At 34.6% G+C, this 26,928-nt stretch overlaps 1 protein-coding gene across 1 annotated transcript in view; it reads right to left on the bottom strand.

Moving 5' to 3' along the window:
* Positions 1-26,928, bottom strand: part of CCDC73 (coiled-coil domain containing 73) — a 64,640-nt gene that overhangs the window by 36,459 nt on the left and 1,253 nt on the right. The window contains exons 2-3 of the mRNA XM_054512000.2: positions 18,281-18,416; positions 17,970-18,049 (exon numbers count right to left, since the gene is read on the bottom strand). Of these exons, the coding sequence (XP_054367975.2) occupies positions 17,970-18,049; positions 18,281-18,416 (216 nt within the window). The remainder of the gene's footprint in view (positions 1-17,969; positions 18,050-18,280; positions 18,417-26,928) is intronic.

Raw genomic sequence — 26,928 nt, 5'->3', positions numbered from 1 at the left:
CCATAGCAACATTTTTCTAGATATGTCTCCCAAGGCAAGGGAAATAAAAGCAAAAATAAACTATTAGAACTATATCAAAATAAAAAGCTTCTGCACAGCAAAGGAAACAATCAACAAAACTATAAAGCAACCTATGGAATGGGAGATATTTGCAAATGACATATCCAATAAAGGGTTGGTATCCAAAATATATAAAGAACTTATAAAACTCAACACTTCAAAGATAAATAATCCAATTAAAAATGGGCAAAGACATGAACAGACATGTCTCCAAAGACAACATACAGATGGCCAACAGACACATGACAAGATGCTCAACATCACTCATTATCAGTGAAATGCCAATCAAAACTACAATGAGCTGTTGTTACCTCACACCTGTTAGAATGGCTAAAATAAAAAACTCAAGAAACAACAAAGTATTGGCAAGGGTGTAAAGAAAATGGAACATTCGTGCACTGTTGGTAGGAATGCAAAGTGGTGCAGCTACTGTGGAAAACAGTATGGAGGCTCCTCAAAAGTTAAAAAGAGAACTACCCTATGATCCAGTAATTGCACTACTGGGTATTTACCTAAAAAGTACAAAAACACCAATTCAAAGGGAAAGGGATACATGCACCCCTGTCATTATAAGCAGCATTATTTACAAGAGTCAAGATATGGAAGCAGCCCAAGTGCCATTGATAGATGAATGGATAAGGAAGAGGTGGGGTGTGTGTGTGTGTGTGTGTGTGTGTACATACATACACAATGGAATATTATTCAGCCATAGAAAAGAATGAAATCTTGCCATTTGCAATGACATGGATGGAGCTAGAGAATATAATGCTAAGCAAAATGAGTCACAGAAAGACAAATACCATATGACTTCACTCATATGTGGACTTTAAGGCAAAATAAGAAAGACAGAAAGAGAGACAAACCGAGGTAACTGATGATTACCACAAGGGAGTTGGGTGAGGGGGATGGGTGAAATAGGTGAAGGGGATTATGAGTGCACTTATCATGATGAGCCCTGAGTAATGTATAGAATTGTTCAATCACTATATTGTACACCTGAAACTAATATAACACTGTATATTAACTATACTGCAATTAAAAACTTAATAAAAAATATTATGTAGCCATCAAAAGGAATGAAATCTTGCCATTTGCAACGACGTGGATGGAACTGGAGGATATTATGCTGAGTGAAATAAGTCAATCAGAGAAAGACATGTATCATATGACCTCACTGATATGAGGAATTCTTAATCTCAGGAAACAAACTGAGGGTTGCTGGAGTGATGGGGGGTGGGAGGGGTGAGGTGGCTGGGTGATAGACATTGGGGAGGGTATGTGCTATGGTGAGTGCTATGAATTGTGTAAGACTGTTGAATCACAGACCTGTACCTCTGAAACAAATAATACATTATATGTTTAAAAAAAAAAAGAAGAAGAAGAAGATAGCAGGAAGGGGAAAATGAAGGGGGGGGAATCGGGGCGGGGGGGAGACGAACCATGAGAGACTATGGACTCTGAGAAACAAACTGAGGGTTCTAGAGGGGAGGGGGTGGGGGGATGGGTTAGCCTGGTGATGAGTATTAAAGAGGGCACATACTGTATGGAGCACTGGGTGTTATACGCAAACAGTGAATCATGGAACACTACATCAAAAACTAATGATGTAATGTATGGTGATTAACATAATAAAAAGAAAGTGAAAAAAATAAACATAGATAAAAGATTGTTAAACATCCAACCCGGAAATAACTACTATTGCACATTTAAGATTGTGTGTGGGTAGGTGTGTGCATGTGCATGCAGGCACACACGCTTTTTTTCTATAGATATTTTTACTTCTACTAAGATGAAATTACACAATAATTACTATTTTGGAAATGTTTTTTCCACTTAATATTACAGTTAGCTTTCTATGCGGCAAAGATCAATGGAGAGCATAATTTTAATACCTACATGATATGCCACCTCCTAATGTATTTAACCAATCTCAATTAGTAGAGCTTCACATTACAACAATGTTTGTAAACATTGCTGTGCTGGACATCCTGGACTTGTTTTGTTATTGTTTGAAGATAATATTCCCGAGAGAGGAAGAGTTAAAGTCTATGAACTTTTTTTGCAGCAATGAGACATGTTGCCAAGTTCAATAAATAGATTTCCACCATCAAAAAAAAAAAAACTTAATAAAATAAAACTTAAAAAACCTAAAAAAATAAAACTTAATAAAATTTTAAAAAACGAACAAAAAGTTGGACAGGTTCTTGTGTTGGTTGATTCAGGCACTCAATGAGGATATTTAATAAAGACTAGGTATTATCAAAGACTAGGATATTTTCATTTCTCCACTTTCCATTCTTGGGACTGTCCTCTTTCTTCCATTGTTGGGACTATAACAAGAGGCCAATTTAGGTACTGCATAGCAACTGTCTCTCCCTGGAACTCCTTCTAAAAGAGTAAGAAAATTTTTCTTTGAACCATTTCCTGCTGGCCAGAACCAGATCACAGGCTCATTCCTGAACCAAACACTGGCATGAAAATGGAGATTATATTAACTATCTTAGAGACAGACTGATCATATAAAGTGGACTGAATATTGGGGAAATTATCACAATGTCCACTACAAGAAAAATTTCAGCTAACATTATAAAATACACAGGTTGTTTAGGATATTACTGACTACAAATATTATATAGTATAATAGAAGATAAATGGAGAATGTTTTTTACAAGCTGACTGACAATGAGTAGTTCACCTACTTTTTTTTTTTTAAGATATTTATTTCTTTATTTGAGAGAGGCGAGCAAGCAAGGAGGGGCAAAGGGAGAGGGGAAAAAGAATCCGAAGCAGACGCTGCACTGAGCGCAGAGCCCAAAGTGGGGGCTCAATCCCATGACTGAGAGATCAGACCTGAACTGAAACCAAGACTCACTTAACCAAATGAGCCACCAGGCACCCCTCACCTACTCTCTTCAGATTTTGGTTCCCCTTACAAAAAAAGGAGAGGTTGGATCCAGTTAATGGTTTTTAAATTGTGCTCTGAAAAGTCCTAGACGTTCCATGGAGACCATTCATAGCTGCTAATAGAGAAGAAAGAGCCCTTAGGTATAGCTCCAGTGTTCCTCCAAGCCTCCCTTCCAGCAAAAGCAGCTCTACCTTATTCATTTTAATACTGAGCTTCCACATCTTGAACTGAGGGTTCTGCAGCTCAAAGAAAGACAAAAACAAGATTAGATGATCCCCATGATTCTATGAAATTTAGAGATGATCTGAAGAAGATAGTTTGGAGAGAACCAGATGTAGAAATAGAAAACAGTTCAAGCATGAAGGGAGAAAGAGCAGTTGATGAGTCAGAAGGAGTTTCAGACTTTCCTATCTGATAAAGGAATTTAAAGACAAATGAGTCTGTTTCAGTTGTCTTGAAAGACTATACATATAAACCACCTACAGTCTGTGGTGCAGAAAAGCTGACTCTAACAAAACTGCCTTAATCCTAATCTTAACCTAATTTTACTTGCAAGTAACAATAATCCCATAAATTTCTATGGCATGTTTAACTTTCTGAAGTGCTTTTCCATGCATTTATTGTTTTATATTTATTACACATATATAAAACAAGAAAGGCAGGGATCATTCTACTCATATTAAAAACAAGAAAACAGGGCGCCTGGGTGGCTCAGTCGTTAAGCATCTGCCTTTGGCTAAGGTCATGGTCCCAGGGTCCTGGGATTGAGTCCCACATCGGGCTCCCTGCTCCATGGGAAGCCTGCTTCTCCCTCTCCCACTCCCCCTGCTTCTGTTCCTGCTCTCGCTATCTCTCTCTCTGTCAAATAAATAAATAAAATCTTAAAAAAAAAAAAAAAACAAAAAACAAGAAAACAAAAGGGGAAAAGAGAAAAGCAACACTCATATAGGTCTGGGTCAAGCACCTCTTTGAGATGACTAGAGTTGAAAGGTTTAGTTTTAAAGAAAAAGGTAAAGTGATGAATTAAGATAAACAGAATAAATGAGAAATATTATGCAGGGAATTATATGTCAGCAGGAAGAGACTAAAGGACTGGGTGAAGTAGTGGGGACTGAAGGACTAGAGGCAGAAGGAACAGATTTGAGAGTGTAATGGTACAGATGATAGAAAAGGATGCTCTGGCTGGAGAAAGAGGAGGGCCGAATGAGAGAGCCCAAAAGCAGCAGTGTTTAATGATAAAATTTCAAGGGAGGGACACAGTAGTCTAGGTCTTGACTCTGTATCTTTAGAGTCAAGTAGTCTATAGATCTTTAGACTTGAGGCGTATAAGGAGCTGATATTTCAGGAGTGTGAATAGTTAACAATTTCCCTTTCTGATAAATATATGCTTTCTAATGGGGAATAAGAAAGAGAAGAAACTTATGTGGATAAATTGCTTATGTTGCTATCATTATTAGAAAGGTTAAGACTGTAGGTTCTGGAGTCAAAATTTGTCTAGGTTCCAGTCCTGGCTTTATTTTCCTTGTTATTTAACTTTAGGTAACTTATTTAACTTCCTTCTGTCTCAAGTTCCTAATCTGTAAATCAGAAATACAATTTTTTAAAAACAAACTGTGTGGCATGTAATACTCCATGCAACAAGTATTTGTTGAGCATCTACTATGTGTCAGGCACTGTTACCTATTACTACTACTAAGGTGAATCCAAGGGATCCTAGGATTATTTTTTCTACTTTAAAAATAGACTAAAGTCTTAATAATGGTATAATTAAATATCCTTTTATTTATTTAAGGAATTAAGATTCATTCTTTCAAAGCTAAAAACAGTAAGAATTTTCCTGTAGACCATAAGCTCCTCAAGGAAAGGTGCCATGTTTTATACTTATCCCATAGCAGCTTAATACATTCAAGGAATTTAAAAGGAACTAAACATTTATCGACTATAAGAAGAAAAGTAACATGATTATGAAAAAAATGTGACTTATCTTTACCTAAAATAAGATCTGATGAAAGCAAAGATTGATTTATTCAGGATTTAAAAAATGGCAATAAAAATATTTGGTGAGAGCAGTAGGTGTCAGCCAGACAGAGTATTATTAATGACACAATAGTTCACAGTCAATTTGCAAGAATGAATAGAAAGTGGTAGGTGTATAAGTATGGTGCTGAGGGTTTAATCACTGATTGAACCAGCTGGTTTCACTCCATTCAATGTAACAACCACAGCCCTACAGATCACCATGTTATATAGACAGATGTTCCTGGTTTAAATGTGAACAGACCAGTACAATAATAGAAAAATAAAGCTTAGTAGATAGTGAGTCACTAGCATTGTTAACTTTAAAAGAACAGCATATTTTTTGGCTAGAAAATAACCCTGACTATTGTAATCGACAGCCTGAAATTTGTGAATTTAAAATAGGTTAATTCTTCATTTTAAGTACAGATCCAAGAATATGCTAGAAAACAACAATTACAGAAATAAGATAGTATAATAAAACATTACTCTAGAACTAGAGGGTCTTTGACTTTAATTTATTGAACAAAAGGACGTACTGACCTTATTATTTCCACCCTGGATAAACATTTGAAAACATGGATGGTAGTCAAATTCACTATGGATACTGAAGGATATTTAAAAAAAAAAAAAAAAACCTAGTAATTTCAGCAATTAATTTAACTTCTTAAAAATTTAGGAGATTAATTCAAAAGAAAAATATCTGTTAGAGGACCTCAAAGTTTTAATCTCAACTCAGATTTATGGGATGTTTAGCTAATTTTTATATTGTTATTCAGTATTTAGTCAAATATCATCTGAGTATTAAAAACAAATCTTTTGTGCTCAATTGATTCTACTTTTTTAAAAAGCCACCAAGAATACCGGGCTTAAAATAATGTACATCTTTCTTTACACAATGGTGTTTCCAAAAACTTGCTTTCAAGCTGCTTTTTTTGTGTACTAAAATGGTAGTTTTAAAACTTGTGACTTTGAACTTTTAATTTTTTTATATTGGGTTTTCCTAAAGCAAGATACACCTGTAACAAATAAACATTCAAACTAGTTAGAAATTATTAGATGCCTTTTATACTAGTTTTATACTTGTGAACTATTCTAAGTTCAATCCTAAAATGCAATGTTCTGATAAAAGTACAATTAAACTGAAGCATATATTGCTAAAACATATTTATATCAAATGGCTTATAATTCTCTGAATTAGTAAAAAAGGATTCGTTTTTCTAAAAGTTATTTTTTCTGTCAAGGTAACAAAGTGCAACAAACTTCTACAGCCTTCTACACTTCCCAACAACTGAAAATATGAAGCTGTTGTAATCAGCTAAGTTTTCTAGGAGATACTCTAAAATGTATCAATTCCTATTACAAAAATTGTAATGAAACAAGGAAGTGGGAAAGGGGAGGGTAAGAGTGAAAACTCAGTATATGGCTGACAAAAGTAAAAACTAATCATTTCTTATGTCTTTCTTTTTCTCTTATATATTAATCTTAAGAGCATAATAAATTAAAATCAGAGACCTCCACGAAATGATTTTCCACTGAAAATATGCTTTTGATTTTATAGCCCTTATAGCTTTTAAATATCCTGAACTTTTAGTACATTGTTTTCTAACCACTTTATTCAAAGCTGTTAGTGCAGCAAGTAAACAGCACATGCTTTGATCTCATTAAATTACAACTTATAGTTCCTAGAGTCATAAATATTGTGCTCTTTTTTCCTTTACCCCTCCTTTTCTGGTACAGGGTAGTCTGTTAAATATCACTATCTCCTTGAGTGCTGTGACGTTTACTCAGACAAATAGCAGAGGTTATGAATGCTGCTCACAGATAGTATCAGGAATTCCTCATGATTGCCATAATGGTGAACCCAGCATTCAGAACTGTAATATCCAGTTTAATCTAACAGCTAAGTTTGGTCTGTTTAACTTTGCTCAAAAAAAAAAAAAAAAAAAAATCCACCTTATCACAAACCAATAGCTTAACTGTTCTGAACAAAATCATAAAACAGAGTAAGAGAAAAATAAAAATTATCTTTGGGAAAATTAATGATTAAAAGTTTTAAATGAGTGGTATAACCAATGTTACTAGACTTGATTAGCTTCTAAAAAAGACAATAAAAAATGATAAAGCTTTCTTAAAGTTGAAAATTAAGACTACATACCAAATACAAAAAACTTATACCTAGAATGTCTGAAATATTAAAAATGGCTGTTAAAATATATTTTAAATTTTTCACTCTTTTAGCCACTTGGACTTGGAAATCTCAAAGTAATAAAATTCTCTCGCTTTACCCTTTCATACACTCTTCCAAGAACTGTTTGGTAGCATAGTCACTGACTGTAATGCTCTCTAGAGAGACAGGCCACCACTGCATGACATATCAGTACATTTAGTTAGCCCTGGCAGGGCTCCAAGACCTGAGGAAAAAGGGGTAAGTGTGTTCCTGAGCAACACTATTCCACTTGTGCAAAGAAAGACACATTCTTTTTACCCTAATCTACTAATGTTGCCTGTCCATGGATTTACATGAGCCTCATCTCCATCTACAGGTCAGTCTTAAACGATACATTAGAAATATAATATTATGATGAAACATTTGTCCTTATTTAATGAAAAAAACCACATAACTTAGTACAGAAACTTAAGAGGTACAATCTTTTTATAATAATGCAAAAACTAGGGGCGGCTGGGTGGCTTAGTCGTTAAGCGTCTGCCTTCGGCTCAGGTCATGATCCCAGGGTCCTGGGATCGAGCCCCGCATGGGGCTCCCTGCTCCGCAGGGGGCCTGCGTCTCCCTCTCCCACTCCCCCTGCTTGTGTTCCCTCTCTCGCTGTGTCTCTCTCTGTCAAATAAATAAATAAAAATCTTAAAAAAAATCATGCAAAAACTAACTGAATAAAAGCGTATGAAAATTTTAATATAACCACTAAATTAATATGATTAATCAGTTAAGTCATGGATAAAAATATTAAAAAATAAACAAATCAAAGAGACATCACTGAAAATGTGCTTATTCACAACTATTCAGTCTCAGTATTTAGTTATTTATATTTGCATTTGAAGTTTACATTGATAAAAATGAATGGTCCTTTTAATAATCCTCTGATTTGAGACTACAGGCAAAATTTTAAATTACAGCTTTTCTTTTAATATTAAAAAAAAAGCCATCTTTAGTATTCTAGGATGTGACTGAAAATAAATGCTTTCTACATAAAAACTGTCTAGTTTGCTAGACAGACTTAAGACTTTTAAGGGATAGGAACATATGCTTATTACCCCCTTCTGTTTTATACTGAGCTACTCCTATGCTCTTCCTTTCTGATCCTTCAGAAAATAAAACCAACTTATTGGTTGAATTATGCATAAAAGTATATGTTATTTATCTCACAGCACAAAACACTCCTGTTCAAAACTTAAATCTGTTACTCTAGATTTTCAATAAAATTTTAATTTCAGTAAAATTATAGTTAAATATAAAAACAGGGGGACTTATTTCCAGTCTAGCAAGTAAGGAGCTTAAACTTTGTCCTGACAGTACTTTGTCCTGATAAGTAAAAGCTGAACAAACTGAAAATCAACAACTCCCCTTAGATCTGTCAGGGAAATGAGGTCATAAGGCAAATAGCTACCTCAATAATTGGAGAGAGAGACTGGCGAATATAGAGAATTATAAATTACCAGAAGAGAAACCCACAAACAGAAACCTCTGCAGGAAATAGTGCCAGGAAAGCCTGAACTGTGATTGACTAATTACCAGAGGCTCAGTGTAGAAAACTCTGACAGTTTAAAAAAAAAGGGGGGGAGGCACAGTCATGGGGGGCCCCCCCCCCACATTTTTGTGAATTTCACTTCCAACTCCTCTCACAGTATCAGAAAAAAAATCCCTCCTACTTCCAGGAGGATGAGAAGAAAAGGAACCATTTTGAAATATACCAGGGCATTCTGTTCTTCTTAACAAGGCCTGACCTCAGGAGAAATTATTGGACCTGAGCCTAAACTACCTGGGGAAAGGGTAATACTCAAATCTAGCCCCCTTCAACCATGCTGTACCACCCAAGAGAGGGAAAAAACTGAGAAGTACTGTGAAGTTCACAGTCCAGTGATACAGGCTCACCAAGAGACTGAGATCTAATCATAGGACACTTCACAACCCCCCACCCTGAACCTTACCATTACATTACTAAAGGCTATTTACTGCAGATCCTTTCACATGTATATCATGTCCATCTTTCAACAAAAAATTACAAGGCATACTAAAAGGCAAGAAACACAACTTGAAGAAGCTGAACAAGCATCAGAACCCGTGTCAGATATGGCAGAAATATTAGAATTATCAAATCTGGAATTTAAAAAAACTAATATGCTAAATGTTTTAATGGAAAAAGTAGACAAAAAATAGGAGAACAAATAGATAATGTAAGTAGAGAGATGGAAATTCTAAGAATCAAAGAGAAATGCTTTAGATCACAAACACTGCAATGGAAATGAAGAATGCCTCTGAGGGGCTCAATAGTAGTATGGACAAGATTGAGGAATATCAATGAACTTGATATGATGGCAAAAATTCAAAAACTGAAAACAAAGAAAAAAAACTAAGGAAAGCAGAACAGAATATCCACCAACTGTGGGACAGCTACACAAAATGTAACATATGCATAATGGAAATACCAGAAGGAAAAGAAAGAGAACAAGGAAGAGAAGCAATATTTGAAGCAGTAGTGACTGAGAATTTCCCTAAAACAATGTCAGGCACCAAACCACAGATCTAGGAAGCTCAGAGAACACCAAGAAGGATGAGTGACCAAAAAATTTATACCTAGGCATATCATATTCAAAATTCAGAAAATCAGTAGTAAAAAAAAAAAAAAAATACTGAAAGAAGCCAGAAGGAAAAGAACACCTTATGTACAGAAAAGCAAAGGATTACATCTGACTTCTCAAAAACCATACAAGCAACGAGAGTGACATGAAATATTTAAAGTGTTGAGAGAAAAAAACTACTAACCTAGAATTCTGTACCTTCTGAAATTATCCTTCAAAAGTGAAGGAGAGAGATGACTGGGTGGCTCAGTTGGTTAAGCATCTGCCTTAGGCTCAGGTCATGATCCCGGGGTCCTGGGATTGAGTCCTGCATCAGGCTCCTTGCTCAGTGGGGAGCCTGCTTCTCCCTCTGCCTGCCACTCCCCCTGCTTGTGCGCTTGCGCGCTCTCTCTCTCTCTGAGACAAATAAATAAAATGTTTTTTAAAGAGTGAAGGAGAAATAAAGACTTTTGAAGACAAAAATTGAGCAAATTTGTTGCCAGTAGACGTGGCTTGCAAGAAATGTTAAAAAAAGTTTTTCTGAGAAAAGGAAAGTGATATAGGTCAGAAACTCTGAAGTACCTAATAAAAGGAAGAGCATCAGAGAAGGAATAAGTGATAGCAAATGAAATATTTTATTTCTTATTCTAAATTGATAAAATAACCATTTGTTTAAAATAAAAATAGCAACAATGTATTTGATTATGTATGCTTAGGTATTAGTAAAATGAATGACAGCAATGATACAAGTGACAGGAGAGAAGAATCAGGACTGGTTCATTGTTATAAGGTACATGCACTACCCATGAAGTGGTATGTTATTTGAAAGTAAACTTGGTTTATTGCAGATACACTGTGAACTCTAAGGCTAGCACTAAAAAAGTTTTTTAAAAAGTATGATTGAAATGCTAAGAAAGGAGAGAAAATGGAATCATACAATGCTCAATTAAAACCACAAATAGCAGAAAAAGAGTGGAAGACAAAAAAGAGGAACAAACAAGGGCAATAAATTGAAAACAGCAAAAAAATATGGTACATATTAATCCCAATTTTATCAATAATCACCTCAAATGTCAGGAGTCTAAAATACAACAATTAAAAGATGGATTATCAGAGTAGATCCAAAAACAAGACCCAATTATATGTTGTCTACAAAAAAACCCACTTTAAATATAAAAACACATATTGATTGAGAGTAAAGGGATGGAGAAGGATATACCATGCTAACACTAATCAAAATAAAGTAGGAATTGATATATTAATTTCAACCAGAGTAGATTTCAGAGCAAGGAAATTTATTAAGGACAAAAGGGGGTATACATAATGATAAAGGAGTGAATACTCCAAGAAGACATAACAATGTCTTAATGTGTATATGCATAGAGAGGACCAAAATACAGGAGGCAGAAACTAACAACTGCAAAAAGAAATAGAGAATCTACTATTCTATTTGGAGACTTTAATATACGTCCATCAGAAATCGACAGATCCAGCAGGCAGAAAATCAGAAGGGTCAAAGTTGAACTTAGCACCATCAATCAAGTGGTGTATAGACTACTTCAGCAAAAACAGATTACAAATTCTTCTCAAGCTCACATAGAACATTCACCAAGATAGACCACATTCTGGACCAGAAAACACACCTTAACAAATTTAAAAGAATAAAAAGTGACACAATTTCTGTCCTCAGACCACAATAAAATTAAACTAGAAATCAATAAAAGGTAGCTTGAAGAAACCAAAATACTCAGAGATTAAACAGCACACTTCTAAATAACACATGGGTCAAAGAAGAAATCTCAGGAGAAATTTTAAAATACTTTGAGCTAAATGAAAATATAACTTTTCCTTTAAAAAAATACTATGGAAAGGTTTTAAAGATTTTATTTATTCATTCGAGAGAGAGAGAAAAAAATGAGCAGGGAGAGAGGCAGAGGGAGAAGCAGGCTCCCCACTAAGCCAGGAGCCCAATATGGGGCTCAATCCCAGGACCCTGGGATCATGACCTGAGCCAAAGGCAGACGTCCAACCATCTGAGCCACCCAGGCACCCCAAAAATACAACTTTTCAAAATCTGTAGGATGCAGTGAAAACAATGCTTACAGGGGAATGTACAGCATTGAATGTAAGTGTCAGAAAAGAAAAAAGGCCAAAATATAGAAGCAACCCAAGTATCCAATGATAGGTGAATGGATAAGAAAGATGTGGTATATATACACAATGGAATATCAGTCAGCCATAAAAAAAAGGGTAAGATCTTGCCATGTGCAAAAACACAATGGACCTAGAGGATTGTGCTAAGAGAAATAAGTCAGAGAAAGACAAATACATAAGATTTCACTTATATGTGGAATCTAAAACACAAAACAAACAGAAAGAAGAAACAGACCCATAAATACAGAGAACTAATGGTCACCAGAGGGGCGGGGGGTGGGGATACGGGCAAAATAGATGAAGGGGAGTAGGAGATACAGGCTTCCAGTTACGGAACAAGTAAGTCACAGGGATAAAAGATACAGCATAGGGAATATAGGCAGTAGTAGCGTAGTAGCATTGTATGGTGACAGACAGTAGTTAGAGTCACAGTGACCCTAGCATAATGCACAAACTTACCAAATCACTATGTTGTATACCCGAAACTAATGTAACATTTTGTGTCAACTACACTTCAATTAAAAAATTAAAAAGAAAAAAATTTTAAATCAAATACCTAAACTTCAAACTTAGGAAACTAGAAAAAGACCAAAGTAAATTCAAAGTAAGCAGAAGAAAAGAAATAATAAAAATTAGAGCATAAATCAATGAAAATGAAAACAATAAATCAATAGAGAAAATCAAGGAAACCAAAAAGCTGATTCTTTGAAACAATCAATAAAATTGATAAGCCTCTAGCCAGGCTAAGGAAAAAAAAAAAAAAGAAGGGACACAAATTACTAATATCAGAAATGAAAAAGTGGATATAACCTTAGATCCTATGGACATTAAATGGAAAATTTTAAAAATGCTATGAACAACTCTATGCCCACAAGTTTGATAGCCTAGATGAAATGGACCAATTCCTTGACATAATATGCCAAAATGCACACAAGAAGAAATAGACAATCTAAATAGGCCTATATCCATTAAAGAAATTGAATCAATAACTAATAATCTAACAACAGAAAGCACCATGCCCAAATGGGTTTACTGGTGAATTCTATGAAACATTAAAAGAAATGATACCAATTCTGTATAATCTCTTTCAGAAGACAGATGCAGAGGGAATACTTTGAATTCATTCTATAAGGCCAACATTATCCTAATAGCAAAACAAGACAAAGACATTACAAGAAAACTACAGACCAGTATTTTTCATGAGTGTAGATACAAAAATCCTCAACAAAATAACAGCAAATCGAATCTAACAATGTATAAAAATAATTATACACCATGACCAAATGGGATTTATCCCACTTATGCAAGGCTGGTTCAACATTCAAAAATTAATGTAATCCATTACATCAACAGGCAAAAAAAAAAAAAAAAAAAAAATCACACAATCATATCAAAAGATGCAGAAAAAGCATTTGACAAAATCCAACACCTATTTATGATAAAAATTCTTAGCAAACTAGGAATAGAGAGAAACTTCCTCAGCTTGATAAAGAGCATCTAGAAAGAAAACATACAGCTAACATCAAACTTAATGGTGAGAAACTTCACAATTTCCCTCTAAAATCAGGAACAAGCCAAGGATGTCCCCTCTCACCAAATTTTCAATACCATACTGGAAGCCCTAGCTAATGTAACAAGACAAGAATAGGAAATAAAACAAAACAAAACAAAAAGATATACAGGTTTGGGAAGGAAGAAATAAAACTGGCTTTGTTCACAGATGACATGATTGACTATGTAGAAAATCTAAAAAAATCAACAAAGACCTCCTGGAACTAATAAGTGATTATAACAAGGTTGTAGAATATACTATTAATATACAAAAGTCAATCACTTTCTGTACTAGAAAAACCTACAGTTCTTCCCTCTTGTATAAGGAAAAATCCAGTTCTTCCTCCTGTGTTTTTTTCCCTGTGTGTCTCCTTTACACAGAACACTTCTGACACTTCTGGTCACCAAATATGTGGAGGTTTTCCCCCCACCAAGCAATTCTCTGCAACTCCAGTTGAATGTCCCCACAATTTAACTCACTTCTGACACTATCTACTTGAAGGCAGGACCAAATCCCAAAGGTTAAGGGCTCAGTCCCATAAGACTGCTCCCATCCCACTTCAGATGCCAATCACAAGTCCAGATGTTTCTGACTGATCGGCTATAAATAGAGGTTCCTATGATCCCCCTCTTAGGTTCCATTAATTTGCCAGAACAGCTCACAGAACTCTGCAAAACACAAGTTTATTAGTTTTTTAACAGATACAGTAAAGGATACAGATCAACAGCCTGATGAAGATATACAAAGGGCAATATCTGGGAGGATCCTGAGCACAGGGGATTCTGTCCTGGTGGAGTGTATCAACCCTCCCTCTGAAATGATACCATTGGGATTTTATGGAGACTTCCTCATGTAGGCATGATCAATTATTAACTCCATTTCCAGGCCCTTTTCCTGTGGAGTAGAGGGAGGTAGGGGAGAAGCAGGGCTAAAAATGTTAAGCTTTTAATCATGACTTGCTCTTTCTGGTGACCAACCCCCATCCAGGAGCCATCCAGGACCCCACCCAGAGTCACATTATTAAAACAAAAGATGCTCCTAGTGCTCTTATCACTTAGGAATTTATAAGGGTTTTAGGAGCCCAGCGTCAGGGCCAGGGTGAAAGACCAGATATTAGACCAAGAGATATTCTTAGTGCTTTTATCACTTAGGAAATTACAAGTGATAGAAAATGGGGGCAGATATTTTCTATGATCTCATACTTTTAATTTTTGCTGTAATTTTTAAGCAAAAATTAAATGCTTAGGTAAAAAAATCTAACAACCTATATATAAGATCTACATCAGAAGAAGTATAAAATTCTAATGAAAGATATCAAAGAACTAAACAAATGGAGAGATATTCCGTATTCATGAATAGGAAGACCCAATATCTTCAAGATGTCAGTTTTTCCCAACTTGATCTATAGATTCATTACAATCCCAATCAAAATCTCAGCAAGTTATTTTGTGGATATTAGCAAACTAATTCTATGGAGAGGGAAAAGGCCCAGAATACCTAACTTAATATTGAAGGAGAAGAACAAAGTTGGAGGACTGATACTACCCAACTTTAGCACTTATTATAAAACTACAGTAATCAAGTCAGTGTGGTATTGGTGAAAGAATGGACAATCAGAGCAATGGAACAGAAATGAGAGCCGAGAAACAGACCCACATAAATATAGTCAACTGATATTTGACAGAGGAACAAAACTAATGTTTTCAACAAATGGTGATGGGACAACTGGACATTCACATGCAAAAAAAGCAGGGGGGGATCTAGACCAAGACCTTAGACTCTTCATAAAAATTAACTCAAATGGATCACAGACCTAAATGTAAAATACAAAACTATAAAACTCCAGAAGATAATACAGGAGAAAATCTAGCTGACCCTGTGTAAGGCAATGACCTTTTAGGTACAATGCCAAAGTTATAATGCACACACACAAAAATTTGATAATTTGCACTTCATTAAAATTAAAAACTTCTGCTCTGCAAAAGACAGTATCAAGAGAATGAGAAGTCAAATCACAGACTGGGAGAAAATATTTTTAAAAGCTCTATCCGATAAAGATACTGTTATCCAAATTATACATAGAACTCTTAAAAGTCAACAGTAAGAAAACAAATAACCCAATTAAAAAATGGATAAGAGATCTGAACAGACACCTCACCAAAGAAGATAAACAGATCGCAAGTAAACATATGAAAGGGTGTTCAACTTCATATGTCATTAGGGAACTACAAATCACAACAACAGATACCATACACACCTATTACGAATGTGCAAAATCCAAAACACTGACAACCCCAAATGCTGGTGAGGATATCGAGCAACAAGAACTCTCATTCATGGCTGGTGGGCATGCAAAATGATACAGCCACTTTGGAAAGCAGTTTGGCAGTTTCTACAAAATGAAACATACTCTTACCATACAATCAAAACAATCATGCTCCTTGGTATTTATCCAAAAAAGCTGAAAATTTATGTGCACACAAAACCTTGTACATAGATATTTATAGTAGCTTTATTCATAACTGCCAAAACTTGCAAGCAACCAAAATGTCCTTCAGTAGAATGGATAGTTTGTGGTACATCCAGGCAATGGAATATTATTCAGTACTTAAAAAAAAAAAGAAAAAAGCTACCAAGCCATGAAAAGACATTAGACAAAGCTTAATGCATATTACTGAAAAAGCCCATCTGAAAAGGCTACATTCTATATGATTCCAACTCTGTAACCTTTTGGAAAATGTTCCAAAACTGTGGAAATAGTAGAAAGAGAAGTAGTTTCCAAGGGTTGGGGGGAAGGGACAGATGAAAAGGCAGAGCACAGAGGATTTTCAGAGCAGTAAGACTATTTTGTATGATATTATAATGGCAGACACATGTCACCAAACATTTGCCCAAACTCAGATAAAGTACAAAACCAAGAGTGAACCATAATGTAAACAATGGAATTTGGAGGATACTGATGTGTCAAGGTGGTGCAGGATGTTGGCAGTGGGAGAGACTGCACATGTGTGGGTTAGGTAGTACATAGGAACGCTCTATACTTGCCATCCAATTTTGCTGCAAAGCTAAAAATGCTCTAAAAAATAAAGTTTATTAATTTAAATAAAACAAAAACAGTGAAATTCAACGTATACATATAGCTGTAAATGCTTGGAGTGTTTTTTCTTCCCTTTTAAAAGCAGGCTTCATTTAAAACCAAGATGAAAACATTGATCCCAAATTTAAATTTTCCTCAAAAGTTATGATATATATGAACACTATCATCCATATTCATTTATTTATTGAATCCGAAATATGTATTGCCAAAATGACTTGTTGAGGTTTGGGGTGTAATTTTTGTAAATGACTGACAACCACGGTGGGGGTTATATTCTTTCGGGTTTATAACCACTAAGGCCATTTTTCTACTTCTGAGCCAATGACTGTGACATGAGGAATAAAATGTTTATGGCCTTCTGCCAATCTAGATCTCAATGTCCAATGTAGTCCTTCACTCATGATGCTCCAGCCATACCAGACTTTCTCCAGTCCCTCACATATACCAAACTCCCGCCTACACTTAATCTTAGCCAAAAGTCTGAGAAGTGATTACTAAAATTCTTTCCTACCTTTTGCACATGCTGTTCTCCTTGCCAGAGTATTACCTACTCTATGTGATGCTCCCTTTCTGGGTTCCAGTAACTTATCTTCTTGCTGTTTTGGGGGTCCAGTATGGGGACATCTCTATTGTCTGAAACATTATTCTCTTCCCTCCCTATCCCTTTACCTCCAATGTAATAAATTCACCTATTATAATGTCATCACAACCTTTTTCTTCATATCATTTACAACAGTTTTAAATTATTTGGTCTGTGTGATTGTGTATTTTGTGTCTAACTCCTCCATTGGACTATAAACTTCAAAAAAGCAGGAAAATGTTTTATTTTCTTCAGACCTGTATCCTTAGTGCCACATAGTACCTGACACATACAGTCATTCAAGTATTGAATGAATGAAGAACGAATGAATAGGGGCACCTGGGTGGCTCAGTCATTAAGCGTCTGCCTTCGGATCAGGTAATGATCCCAGGGTCCTGGGATCAAGCCCCGCGTCGGGCTCCCTGCTCAGCGGGAAGCCTGCTTCTCCCTCTCCCACTCCCCCTGCTTGTGTTCCCTCTCTCGCTGTGTCTCTCTCTGTCAAATAAATAAAATCTTAAAAAAAAAAAAATGAATGAATGAATAAATGGTGCTGAGATTGACATACATAAATATCAGCTATTCATGTCACCATAAAAAGGCATGCCACTGGTGACAGAATATTTTGAATGGGTTAGAACAAATTCATTCATTACATTTATTGGAATCATAACTCACAGTTTGTGAATCTGTATTTAAAACGTATTTGTCTTTATACCAAAAAATATCTACCCAACTTTTTCCAATACTATTTCATAAAACTAATTAGACTATAATTTTACCTAATACTATAAAACTGTATCAATCATACCTTCTTTAAACTGCATATTTCAGATTCTTGTTTTTTATTTAAAGCTGAAAGTCTTTTGTTTAGCTGTATTGCTTCCTGTACTGCAACGTGAAAAACATTTAGAAAAATATTATATTCAACATCAATTTAAGGAAAGTATCATTAAAATGGACAGGGAAAAGAGCCTCAACGCAATGTATGTAATGATTATTGAATTTAAATATTAAAATGCCATTTAATATTACCAGTAGCAGATAAGTTCAATTTATTATAAATAAGCTCACTTAATCACTCCCTATTAAATATATAAGTTTAAATAAGATAGTACCTACCATTTTGTTCTAACTTTTCATGATTCTCTTTTACCAGTCCAAATTGACCTGTTATCGTGCCATAATATTTCTCAATTTCATTCAGTTGCTTCTGATGATCTTCTTTAGCCAGAAGATGTAACTGGACTTTTTGTTCCTATTTTGAAGTTATTTAAAATGTTATAAATATATAAAACACATATATACAACATATATGCACACATATATTTAAACATACATAAAAATTGTTTTTAATAACTTTTGTTACAAAATAGGCCATGAAAAAGTGCTGAGTACACCATAGGGAGGAAATGTTAAGGAGATACTTCTAAACCTATGTAAAATTAAAGCCTTTTTTGTCTTGTAACAAAATAGTCATTTAAACTTATACTGCCCTTATTTAGAATTTCTTTTTCAAAAACCAACTAGTTTCAGAGGCTCCTGGGTGGCTCAGTCAGTTAAGCATCTGCCTTCAGCTCAGGTCAGGATAGAGTCCTCATCGCATTGGGCTCTTTGCTCAGTGGGGAGCCTGCTTCTCCCTCTGCCTGCCGCTCCCCCTGCTTGTACTCTCATGCTCTGTCTCTCTCTCTCTCTGGCAAATAAATAAATAAAATCTTTTTTAAAAAATCAACTAGTTTCATTTATAGAAACGTTAATTAGTCCAAGCCAGCACTAAGCAAAATCACAAGACTATTAAAGCAATACTCTTGATAATTTAGGAAAGGAATTCTTTTCTCTAAATTTGGGGGTGCAATTACGAGTGCAGTATTGAAACTCAAGTAATTTGTCTGATTTTAATGAGTATAGCCCCTTCTCATTGCATTAAAAATTGAATTATGAGGATAATATCTATCAGAGACAGGGAGGCAATACAGTATAGTAGAAAGTCTACTTAGGCTGAGAAACATAATTGGTAAAAATTGGACCCAAAGTATATTTTAATATGGGCTTTCACTGCTTTTGGCTAAAACAACTTGTTTTGTCATACTTAGAAATGTGACTTTCAATTTTAAAAAGAAATCTTATGTTAATAAAATCAATAACATTTTTTTAAAGGTTTTGACCTTGACTTGGCATTGGTAGAATCACTGATTGGTTTCACAACTTTCATTCATTTTTGCCACATGCTTCAGCACCCATGATGAGCAGTGATAAAGAACAGTGTGCGTCTATCAGTGATTGATAAAGAACAGTGTGAGTCTATCGGCTGGTACTCAGTAATTGTTTTCTGAATGAATTGTTTTTCTGTGGAGTTGCAACAGTGTAAATTTGTTAGATTTACCTGGCCTGTATCTGTTTCCCTTATCCAGTATTATCACAATTTCAAGTATTTACTTTTAGCATTTTTTCCTCATTACAATCTAGAAGAATTGAAATTCACATGCTCTATTCTCCCCTAGTCAAGTGAAGGACATATTACTCAAAGTAAACCAACTGATTTCTACCTTTTTGGAATTTGAAACTTGAGCAAAATGACTATGAAACGAAATAAGTTCAATAGTGATCCTATCCAGACTGATGAGACTTCTGTCCTGGGTTCCTTCAACCTGCTTCACAAACTCTGGAATTACCCTGGTCTCTGTTCATTCTCAAACCCATTCTTCACTCAAATTGATTCTGAGTGCCTCCACTAAATTTCCTTTTGCATAAATTAAACAGAGCCAGTTCCTACTGCTTAAAACCAAAGTACAGGCAGTATAGCAAAGTAGTCAAAAACGAATCTGCCTGTGTTTACATACTCCCTTTGTAATTTAGTTACGGTGTGACCTTGGGAAAATTATCCACCCTATCTTTAAAACAAAGATTCTAAAAGTATCTCCCTTATAGGGTTGCTCTGAGGATAAAATGAATTAATACATATAAAACACAAAGAACAGATGCCTGCCACAGAATAAGCACAATATGTTTTATTATTCCTTAAGTGATAAAAGTACCTTCAGTAGTTTTAACTAATTTTATTTAGAGTAAGAATAGCCCTAATATTAATAAAGAATACACATTACAACTTAAATTGTACCTAACTATATTCTCTTGGCAAATTTGATAATAGTCTTAACTTTTCCTTTTTCTTTTTTTTAAAAGATTTTATTTATTTATTTGACAGAGAGACAGCGAGAGAGGAACACAAGCAGGGGGAGTAGAAGAGGGAGAAGCAGGCTTCCCACTGGGCAAGGAGCCCAACACGCGATCCCAGGATGCTGGGATCATGACCTAAGCCGAAGGCAGATGCTTAATGACTGAGCCACCCAGGCGCCCCAATAGTCTTAACTTTTTCAAAGAGAGTTTTTAATGATTTTAAGCGAAGTGATAATATCGTTAGTAATGATCACGATGGATGAATTGAAAGTTTCCCATATACTTCTATGGGCTTTTCAAATTCACTACTCAGTCATTTGAATTAATCATGTAAGTTATAAACACAAACAAGCTGACAAGTGTACTTACCCTGAAGATCTTATGCCTACCTGGGTAGTCACTATTTTCAATAACTAAACAATGAAAAATGATGAACCATATTCCATTCCTCTACAATACTACTTAATTCTTTAATCTAGAGAATTATACTTGCTTTCAGCAGATGCGCAAAAACCTAACACAATTTCACTAAAATTAGTCTAAAGGCATTACTTCAATCCAAGGAATTTTTTTTAAAGATTTTATTTATTAGACAGAGAGAGACACAGAGAGAGGAAACACAAGCAGGGTGAGTGGGAGAGGGAGAAGCAGGCCCCCCGCTGAGCAGGACCCTGGGATCATGACCTGAGCCGAAGGCAGACACTTAACAACTGAGCCACGCAGGCACCCCAATCCAAGGAATTTTTTTTAAGTTTTTATTTTAATTTCAGTTAGCTAACATACAGTCTAATATTAGTTTAAGGTGTACAATATAGTGATTCAACAATTCCACACATCATCTGATGCTCATCATGACAAGTACACTCCTTAATCCTCATCACCTATTTCACTCATCCCCCCACCCACCTTCCCTCTGGTAACCATCAGTTCTCTACATTTAAAAGTCTGTTTCTTGGTTTGTCTCTTTTTTAACTTTACTCATTTGTTTTCTTAAATACCACATGAGTGAGATGACACAGTATTTGTCTTTCTCTGACTGACTTATTTTGCTTAGCATTATACCTTCTAGCTCCATCCATGTCATTGCAAATGGCAAGATTTCATTCTTTTTTATAGTTGAATAATATTCCATATTATGTGGAATACTTTTATATCTCACACATCTTCTTTATCCATTCATCTATTGATGGACACGGGCTGCTTCCATAGCTTGACTACTGTAAATAATGCTGCTATAAACACAGGGGTGCATGTATCCCTTTGAATTAATGTTTTTGTATTTTGGGGGTAAATACCCAATAGTGTGATTGCTGGATCATACAGTTCTTTTTAATTTTTGAGGAAACTCTATACTGTTTTCCACAGTGGCTGTACCAGTTTGCATCCTCATCAACAGTCCATGAGTGTTCTCTTTTTTCCACATCCTCCCCAACCCTTGTTGTTTCTTGTGTTTTTGATTTTAGCCATTCTAACAGGTGTGAGGCGCTATCTCATTGTAGTTTTGATTGGCATTTCCTGATGATGAGTGATGTTGAGCATCTTTTCATGTGCCTATTGGCCACCTGTATGACTTCTTTGGAGAAATGTCTTTCATGTTTTCTGCCCATTTTTTAATTGGATTATTTGTTTGGGGGGTGTTGAGTTTTATAAGTTCTTTATATATTTTAGAAACTAACCCTTTATTGGATATGCCATTTGCAAATATCTTCTCTTATTCCATAGATTGTCTTTTAGTTTTGTTGTTTCCTTTGCTGTGCGGAAGTTTTTTATTTTGATGTAGTCTCAATAGTTTATTTTTGCGTTTATTTCCCTTACCTTGGAGGACGTATCTAGAAAAATATTGCTACAGCTGATGTCAGAGACATTACTGCCTGTGGTCTCTTCTAGGATTTTTATGGTTTCAGGTCTCACATTTAGGTCTTTAATCCATTTTAAGTTTATCTTTGTATATGGTGCAAGAAAGTGGTCCGGTTTTCCCAACACCATTTGTTGAAGAGATTGCCAACAGTTGGATATTCTTTCCTGCTTTGTTGAAGATTGACATAGCCATGGGTTTATTTCTGGGTTTTCTATTCTGTTCCACTGATCTGTGTGTCTATTTTTATGCCAGTACCACACTGCTTTCATTACTACAGCTTTGTAATATAACTTGAAGTTCAGAATTGTGATGCCTCCAGCAATTTGCTTTTCTTTTTCAAAATTGCTTTGGCTATTCATGGTCTTTTGTGGTTCCATACAGATTTTAGAATTGTTGGTTCTAGCTCTGTGAAAAATGCTGTTGGTATTTTGATAGGGATCGTATTAAACGTGTAGATTGCTTTGGGTAGCACAGACATTTTAATAATATTTGTTCTTTCAATCCATGAACAGGACGTGTCTATTTCTTTGTGTCATCTTCAATTCCATTCTGTGTTCTATAGTTTTCAGAGTATAGGTCTTCAACCTTTTTGGTTAGGTTTGTTCCTAGGCATCTTATTACTTTTTGTGCAATTGTAAATGGGATTGCTTTCTTAATTTCTCTTTCTGCTATTTCATTATTGGTGTGTAGAAATTCAACAGATTCCTGTACATTGATTTTGTATCCTATGATTTTACTGAATTAGTTTATCAGTTCTAGTAGTTCTTGGCTGAGTCTTTCAGGTTTTCATTATAGAGTATCATGTCATCTGCAAATAGTGAAAGTTTTACTTCTTCCTTACCGTTTTGGATGCCTTTTATTTCGTTTTGTTGTCTAATTGCTGTGGCTAGTACTTCCAGTACTATGTTGAATAAAAGTGGTGAGAGTGAACATCCTTGTCTAGTTCCTGACCTCAGGGGAAAAGCTCTCAATTTTTCCCCATTGAGGATGATGTTAGCTGTGGGTTTTTCATATAAGACTTTTATTATGTTGAGGTATGTTTCCTTTAAACCTACTTTGTTAAGAGCGTTTTTTATCATGAATGGATATTGTACTTTGTAAAATGCTTTTTCTGCATCTATTGAAGTGATCATATGGTCCTTATTCTTTCTTATTGATGTGATGTATCATGTTGATTGATTTGCAAATATTGAACCACCCTTGTATCCCTGGAATAAATCCCACTTGATCGTGGCAAATGATTTTTTTAATGTATTGTTGACTTTGGTTTGCTAGTAACTTACCGAGGATATTTTGCATCTATGTTCATCAGGGATACTGGCCAGTCGTTCTCTTTTTTAGTGGTGTCTTTATCCAGTTTTGGCATCAGGATAATGCTGGCCTCATAGAAAGAATTTGGAAGTTCTCCTTCCTTTTCTATTTTTTGGAATAGTGTGAGAAGAATAGCTATTAACTCTTCCTTAAAAGTTTGGTAGAATTTGCCTGTGAAGCCAGTTGGTGCTGGACTTTAGTTTCTTGGGAGTTTTTTTATTACTTATTCAATTTCTTTGCTGGTGATCACTCTGTTCAAATTTCTATTTCTTCCTGCTTTAGTTTTGGTAGGTTATATGTTTCTAGGAATTTATCCATTTCTTCTAGGTTGTACAATTTGTTGGCATATAGTTTTCCATAATATTCTAATTGTTTGTATTTCTGTGGTATTGGTTATTTCTCCTCTGTCATTTGTGATTTTATTTGAGTCTTTTCTCTTTTTTTCCTGATAAGTCTAGCTAGAGGTGTATCAACAGAACCAGTTCCTGGTTTCGTTCATCTGTTCTACCATGTTTTTTTAGTTTCTAGATCATTTATTTCTGCTCTAATCTTTATTTTTTCCTTCATTCTGCTGGTTTTAGGTTTTGTCATTGTTCTTTTTCTAGTTCCTTTAGGTGTAAGGTTAGGTTGTTTGCGATTTTTCTTAGTAGTCCTATATTGCTAAACACTTCCCTATTAGAAGTGCTTTTGCTGCACCCAAAGCTTTTGCGCTGTTGTGTTTTCATTTTCATTTGTTCCCATGTACTTTTTTATTTCTTTTTTTATTTCCTGGTTGACCCATTCATTGTTTAGTACCATGGTATTTAACCTCCATATATTTGTGGTCTCCAGATTTTTTTCTTGTGGTTGACTTCTAGTTTCATTGTGGTCAAGGAATTTTTCAATTTTTCAGCTTTGATCAATTTTTATGTAGTGTTATGAGAATATTGTCCACTACATATTAATATAGGCTTCTTTAACCTCCCATTAAAAAAATGGTAAATAGGCTGTTAATGCCTGTAAAGATTAATAATCCTGATAACTAAACCTGCAGTAAAGATTAAAGTGATTTAATTGGTTTTCTCTACATACATAGAGCTCTATACACATTAGAATAATTTGTGATATACTCTATTATTCCAACATCCTTTGCTTAAAGCCAAAGTATTCAATTAAAATGAAGTTTTATTTGTTTGCATGACATAATTCTGATTTTCAAATACATTAACCAATTCAATGGCCATGATATTATAAAGACTTTCAAATTACATGGGCACACATAGCTCATTAGCCCATACAGGCCCATATGGGGCTGTTCATATATGAACCCACTTGGCTGCTCTGTTCAGTTTTGATAATGAGAATGAAGAGGCCAGCTGTCAGGTTTGCTGCTAATCGCATGTCAGCGAATAGCTTAAATTCTTTGGGAAGCAACAACAAAAACAGATTGGTATCACTTGCCTGAGAAAGCCAAGAACATTTTAAAGAATAATATAAATAACTTTACAGCGTTATTATTAAAACTTTAATCTTACATACTATATCATGGTAAAGATAACTTTATTAAGATGACTAAGAAATAGTTAAGGACATACTGTTTTTGTTCTTTTTACCTCTGTGAATTGGTTCAAGCTATTTTCTTCTTTTACAGAATTTTATTACTAAATGCAAAAACTTTATGCACAGAAAATGTTAGGATTCATTGCTTTCCAAATACAAACTTAAATTTTAACAAACTTAATCCACGAAAAACAAGATTAGAGGAAAAGAAGACAGTATCTGCATAATTAAGAGTGAAGTGTACAGGTACATGTGTGTGGTCTCAAAGATTACATTAAAACTTCGAGGCATTTAAAATAGGAATAATTGAAAAATAGTATTTACACACAACTTTTTATAATTACATTTACTAATAAAAGGTATAGCTGCTCACTTCCTTCTTATTTCCTTATGGAGACCAATTTGAAAACCTTTGAGAATAAAATTAATTTCCCTTAAAATAATTAATTCATTAAATTTTAGAGAAAAAGATAAAAACTCAAGAAACTTCATACATTCTTCAAATCTATTTTGCAACTTACCTTTCAATTTCTTCACTATGACCCCAAAATAAATCAATGGGGTTATAAAACTCACTTTTTAAAAAACCTATGGCAGCTTTCTTAAGATATTTTTACCTTTTTTAGTCACAAAGATAAGGTATATAATACTTAAAAAACTAACTTAAAGTTACACTAATAGTTTGTGTGTACAGATACAAATTATATTTATAATTATGAAGATTATTTCCAGACAAGTCTTCATTCTAAAAACAATCTACTATGAAAGGAAAAAATGTGGTAATTTTAAATCATATGAAACCTTCAGTATTCAAACTTTAATTTAATAAAGAAAAATAAATCTTTCTGTAAGTCTTTGCTTTAGAGGAAAGTGATATACAAAAACATAAAACATAACTAAGAAATGGTTGGATATGTTTTTACTTCATTTATTAAGTCTTATCAGCTACTCATTACAAAACATAGTCACCTGATACAGTAATGATGAGAACACGACAGGAAAGATTTTCATCAATCACCAAATCACAGTAATAGTTAATGTGATGTTCTATAGTTTTTTTTTTAATAAAGATTTTATTTATTTATTTGACAGAGAGAGATATAGCGAGAGAGGGAACACAAGCAGAGGGAGTGGGAGAGGGAGAAGCAGGCTTCCCGCTGAGCAGGGAGCCCGATGCGGGGCTCGATCCCAGGACCCTGAGATCATAACCTGAGCCGAAGGCAGATGCTTAACTACTGAGCCACCCAGGCGCCCCTTCTATAGTTTATTTTTATTATTATTTTTTTGCATTCTTTCTATTGGTAATGATCAATGTGATCATTTGTTCAATAGAAGGTTAGGGTACTTTTAGAGCTAGGTGAATCCTTCAATTCATAATTGTGTTAATTTATCTAGAGACATATTACCACCTCCACACAAAAATCAGCTTACTGAATTCCCAAAACACAGAAATTTACTAGTAATTAAGGGCTCACCTAGAGGAGATCATGAACTTCTTTACAATTTTCTTAATACTGTTTTAAAAATTATTTCTTTTTGGACACTTAACTTAATCAGTTGCTTCCCAAAATCCTGCCTTGACACAGTGACCATTTTGTTTCCTGTCTTGCCCATAGAATTAAGTTACATAAAAGAAAAATGATTTTAATAAAATAAGATTAACTTAATTACTGAATATAGTACTTTGAATAAAGGTCATTTGAAATACATAGAAATAATGTAAGAATGTTTAGAAAAAAGATTATTTTTAAAACTTAAATCAATTATCTAAAACACATTTAATATTCTGTCAGAATGGATATAAAATATCAATTGTACATATCAATATATACAATTATTTTAATGCCAAATTTAATGCTTTGAATTGTCAGAAAAAACACTGTCA

Source organism: Mirounga angustirostris, unplaced genomic scaffold, assembly GCF_029215605.1.
Source record: "Mirounga angustirostris isolate CCGP_5_RB_7025 unplaced genomic scaffold, mMirAng1.0.hap1 SCAF_13, whole genome shotgun sequence".
Lineage (NCBI taxonomy): Eukaryota > Metazoa > Chordata > Mammalia > Carnivora > Phocidae > Mirounga > Mirounga angustirostris.
This window is presented reverse-complemented; position numbering and strand designations above follow the sequence as displayed.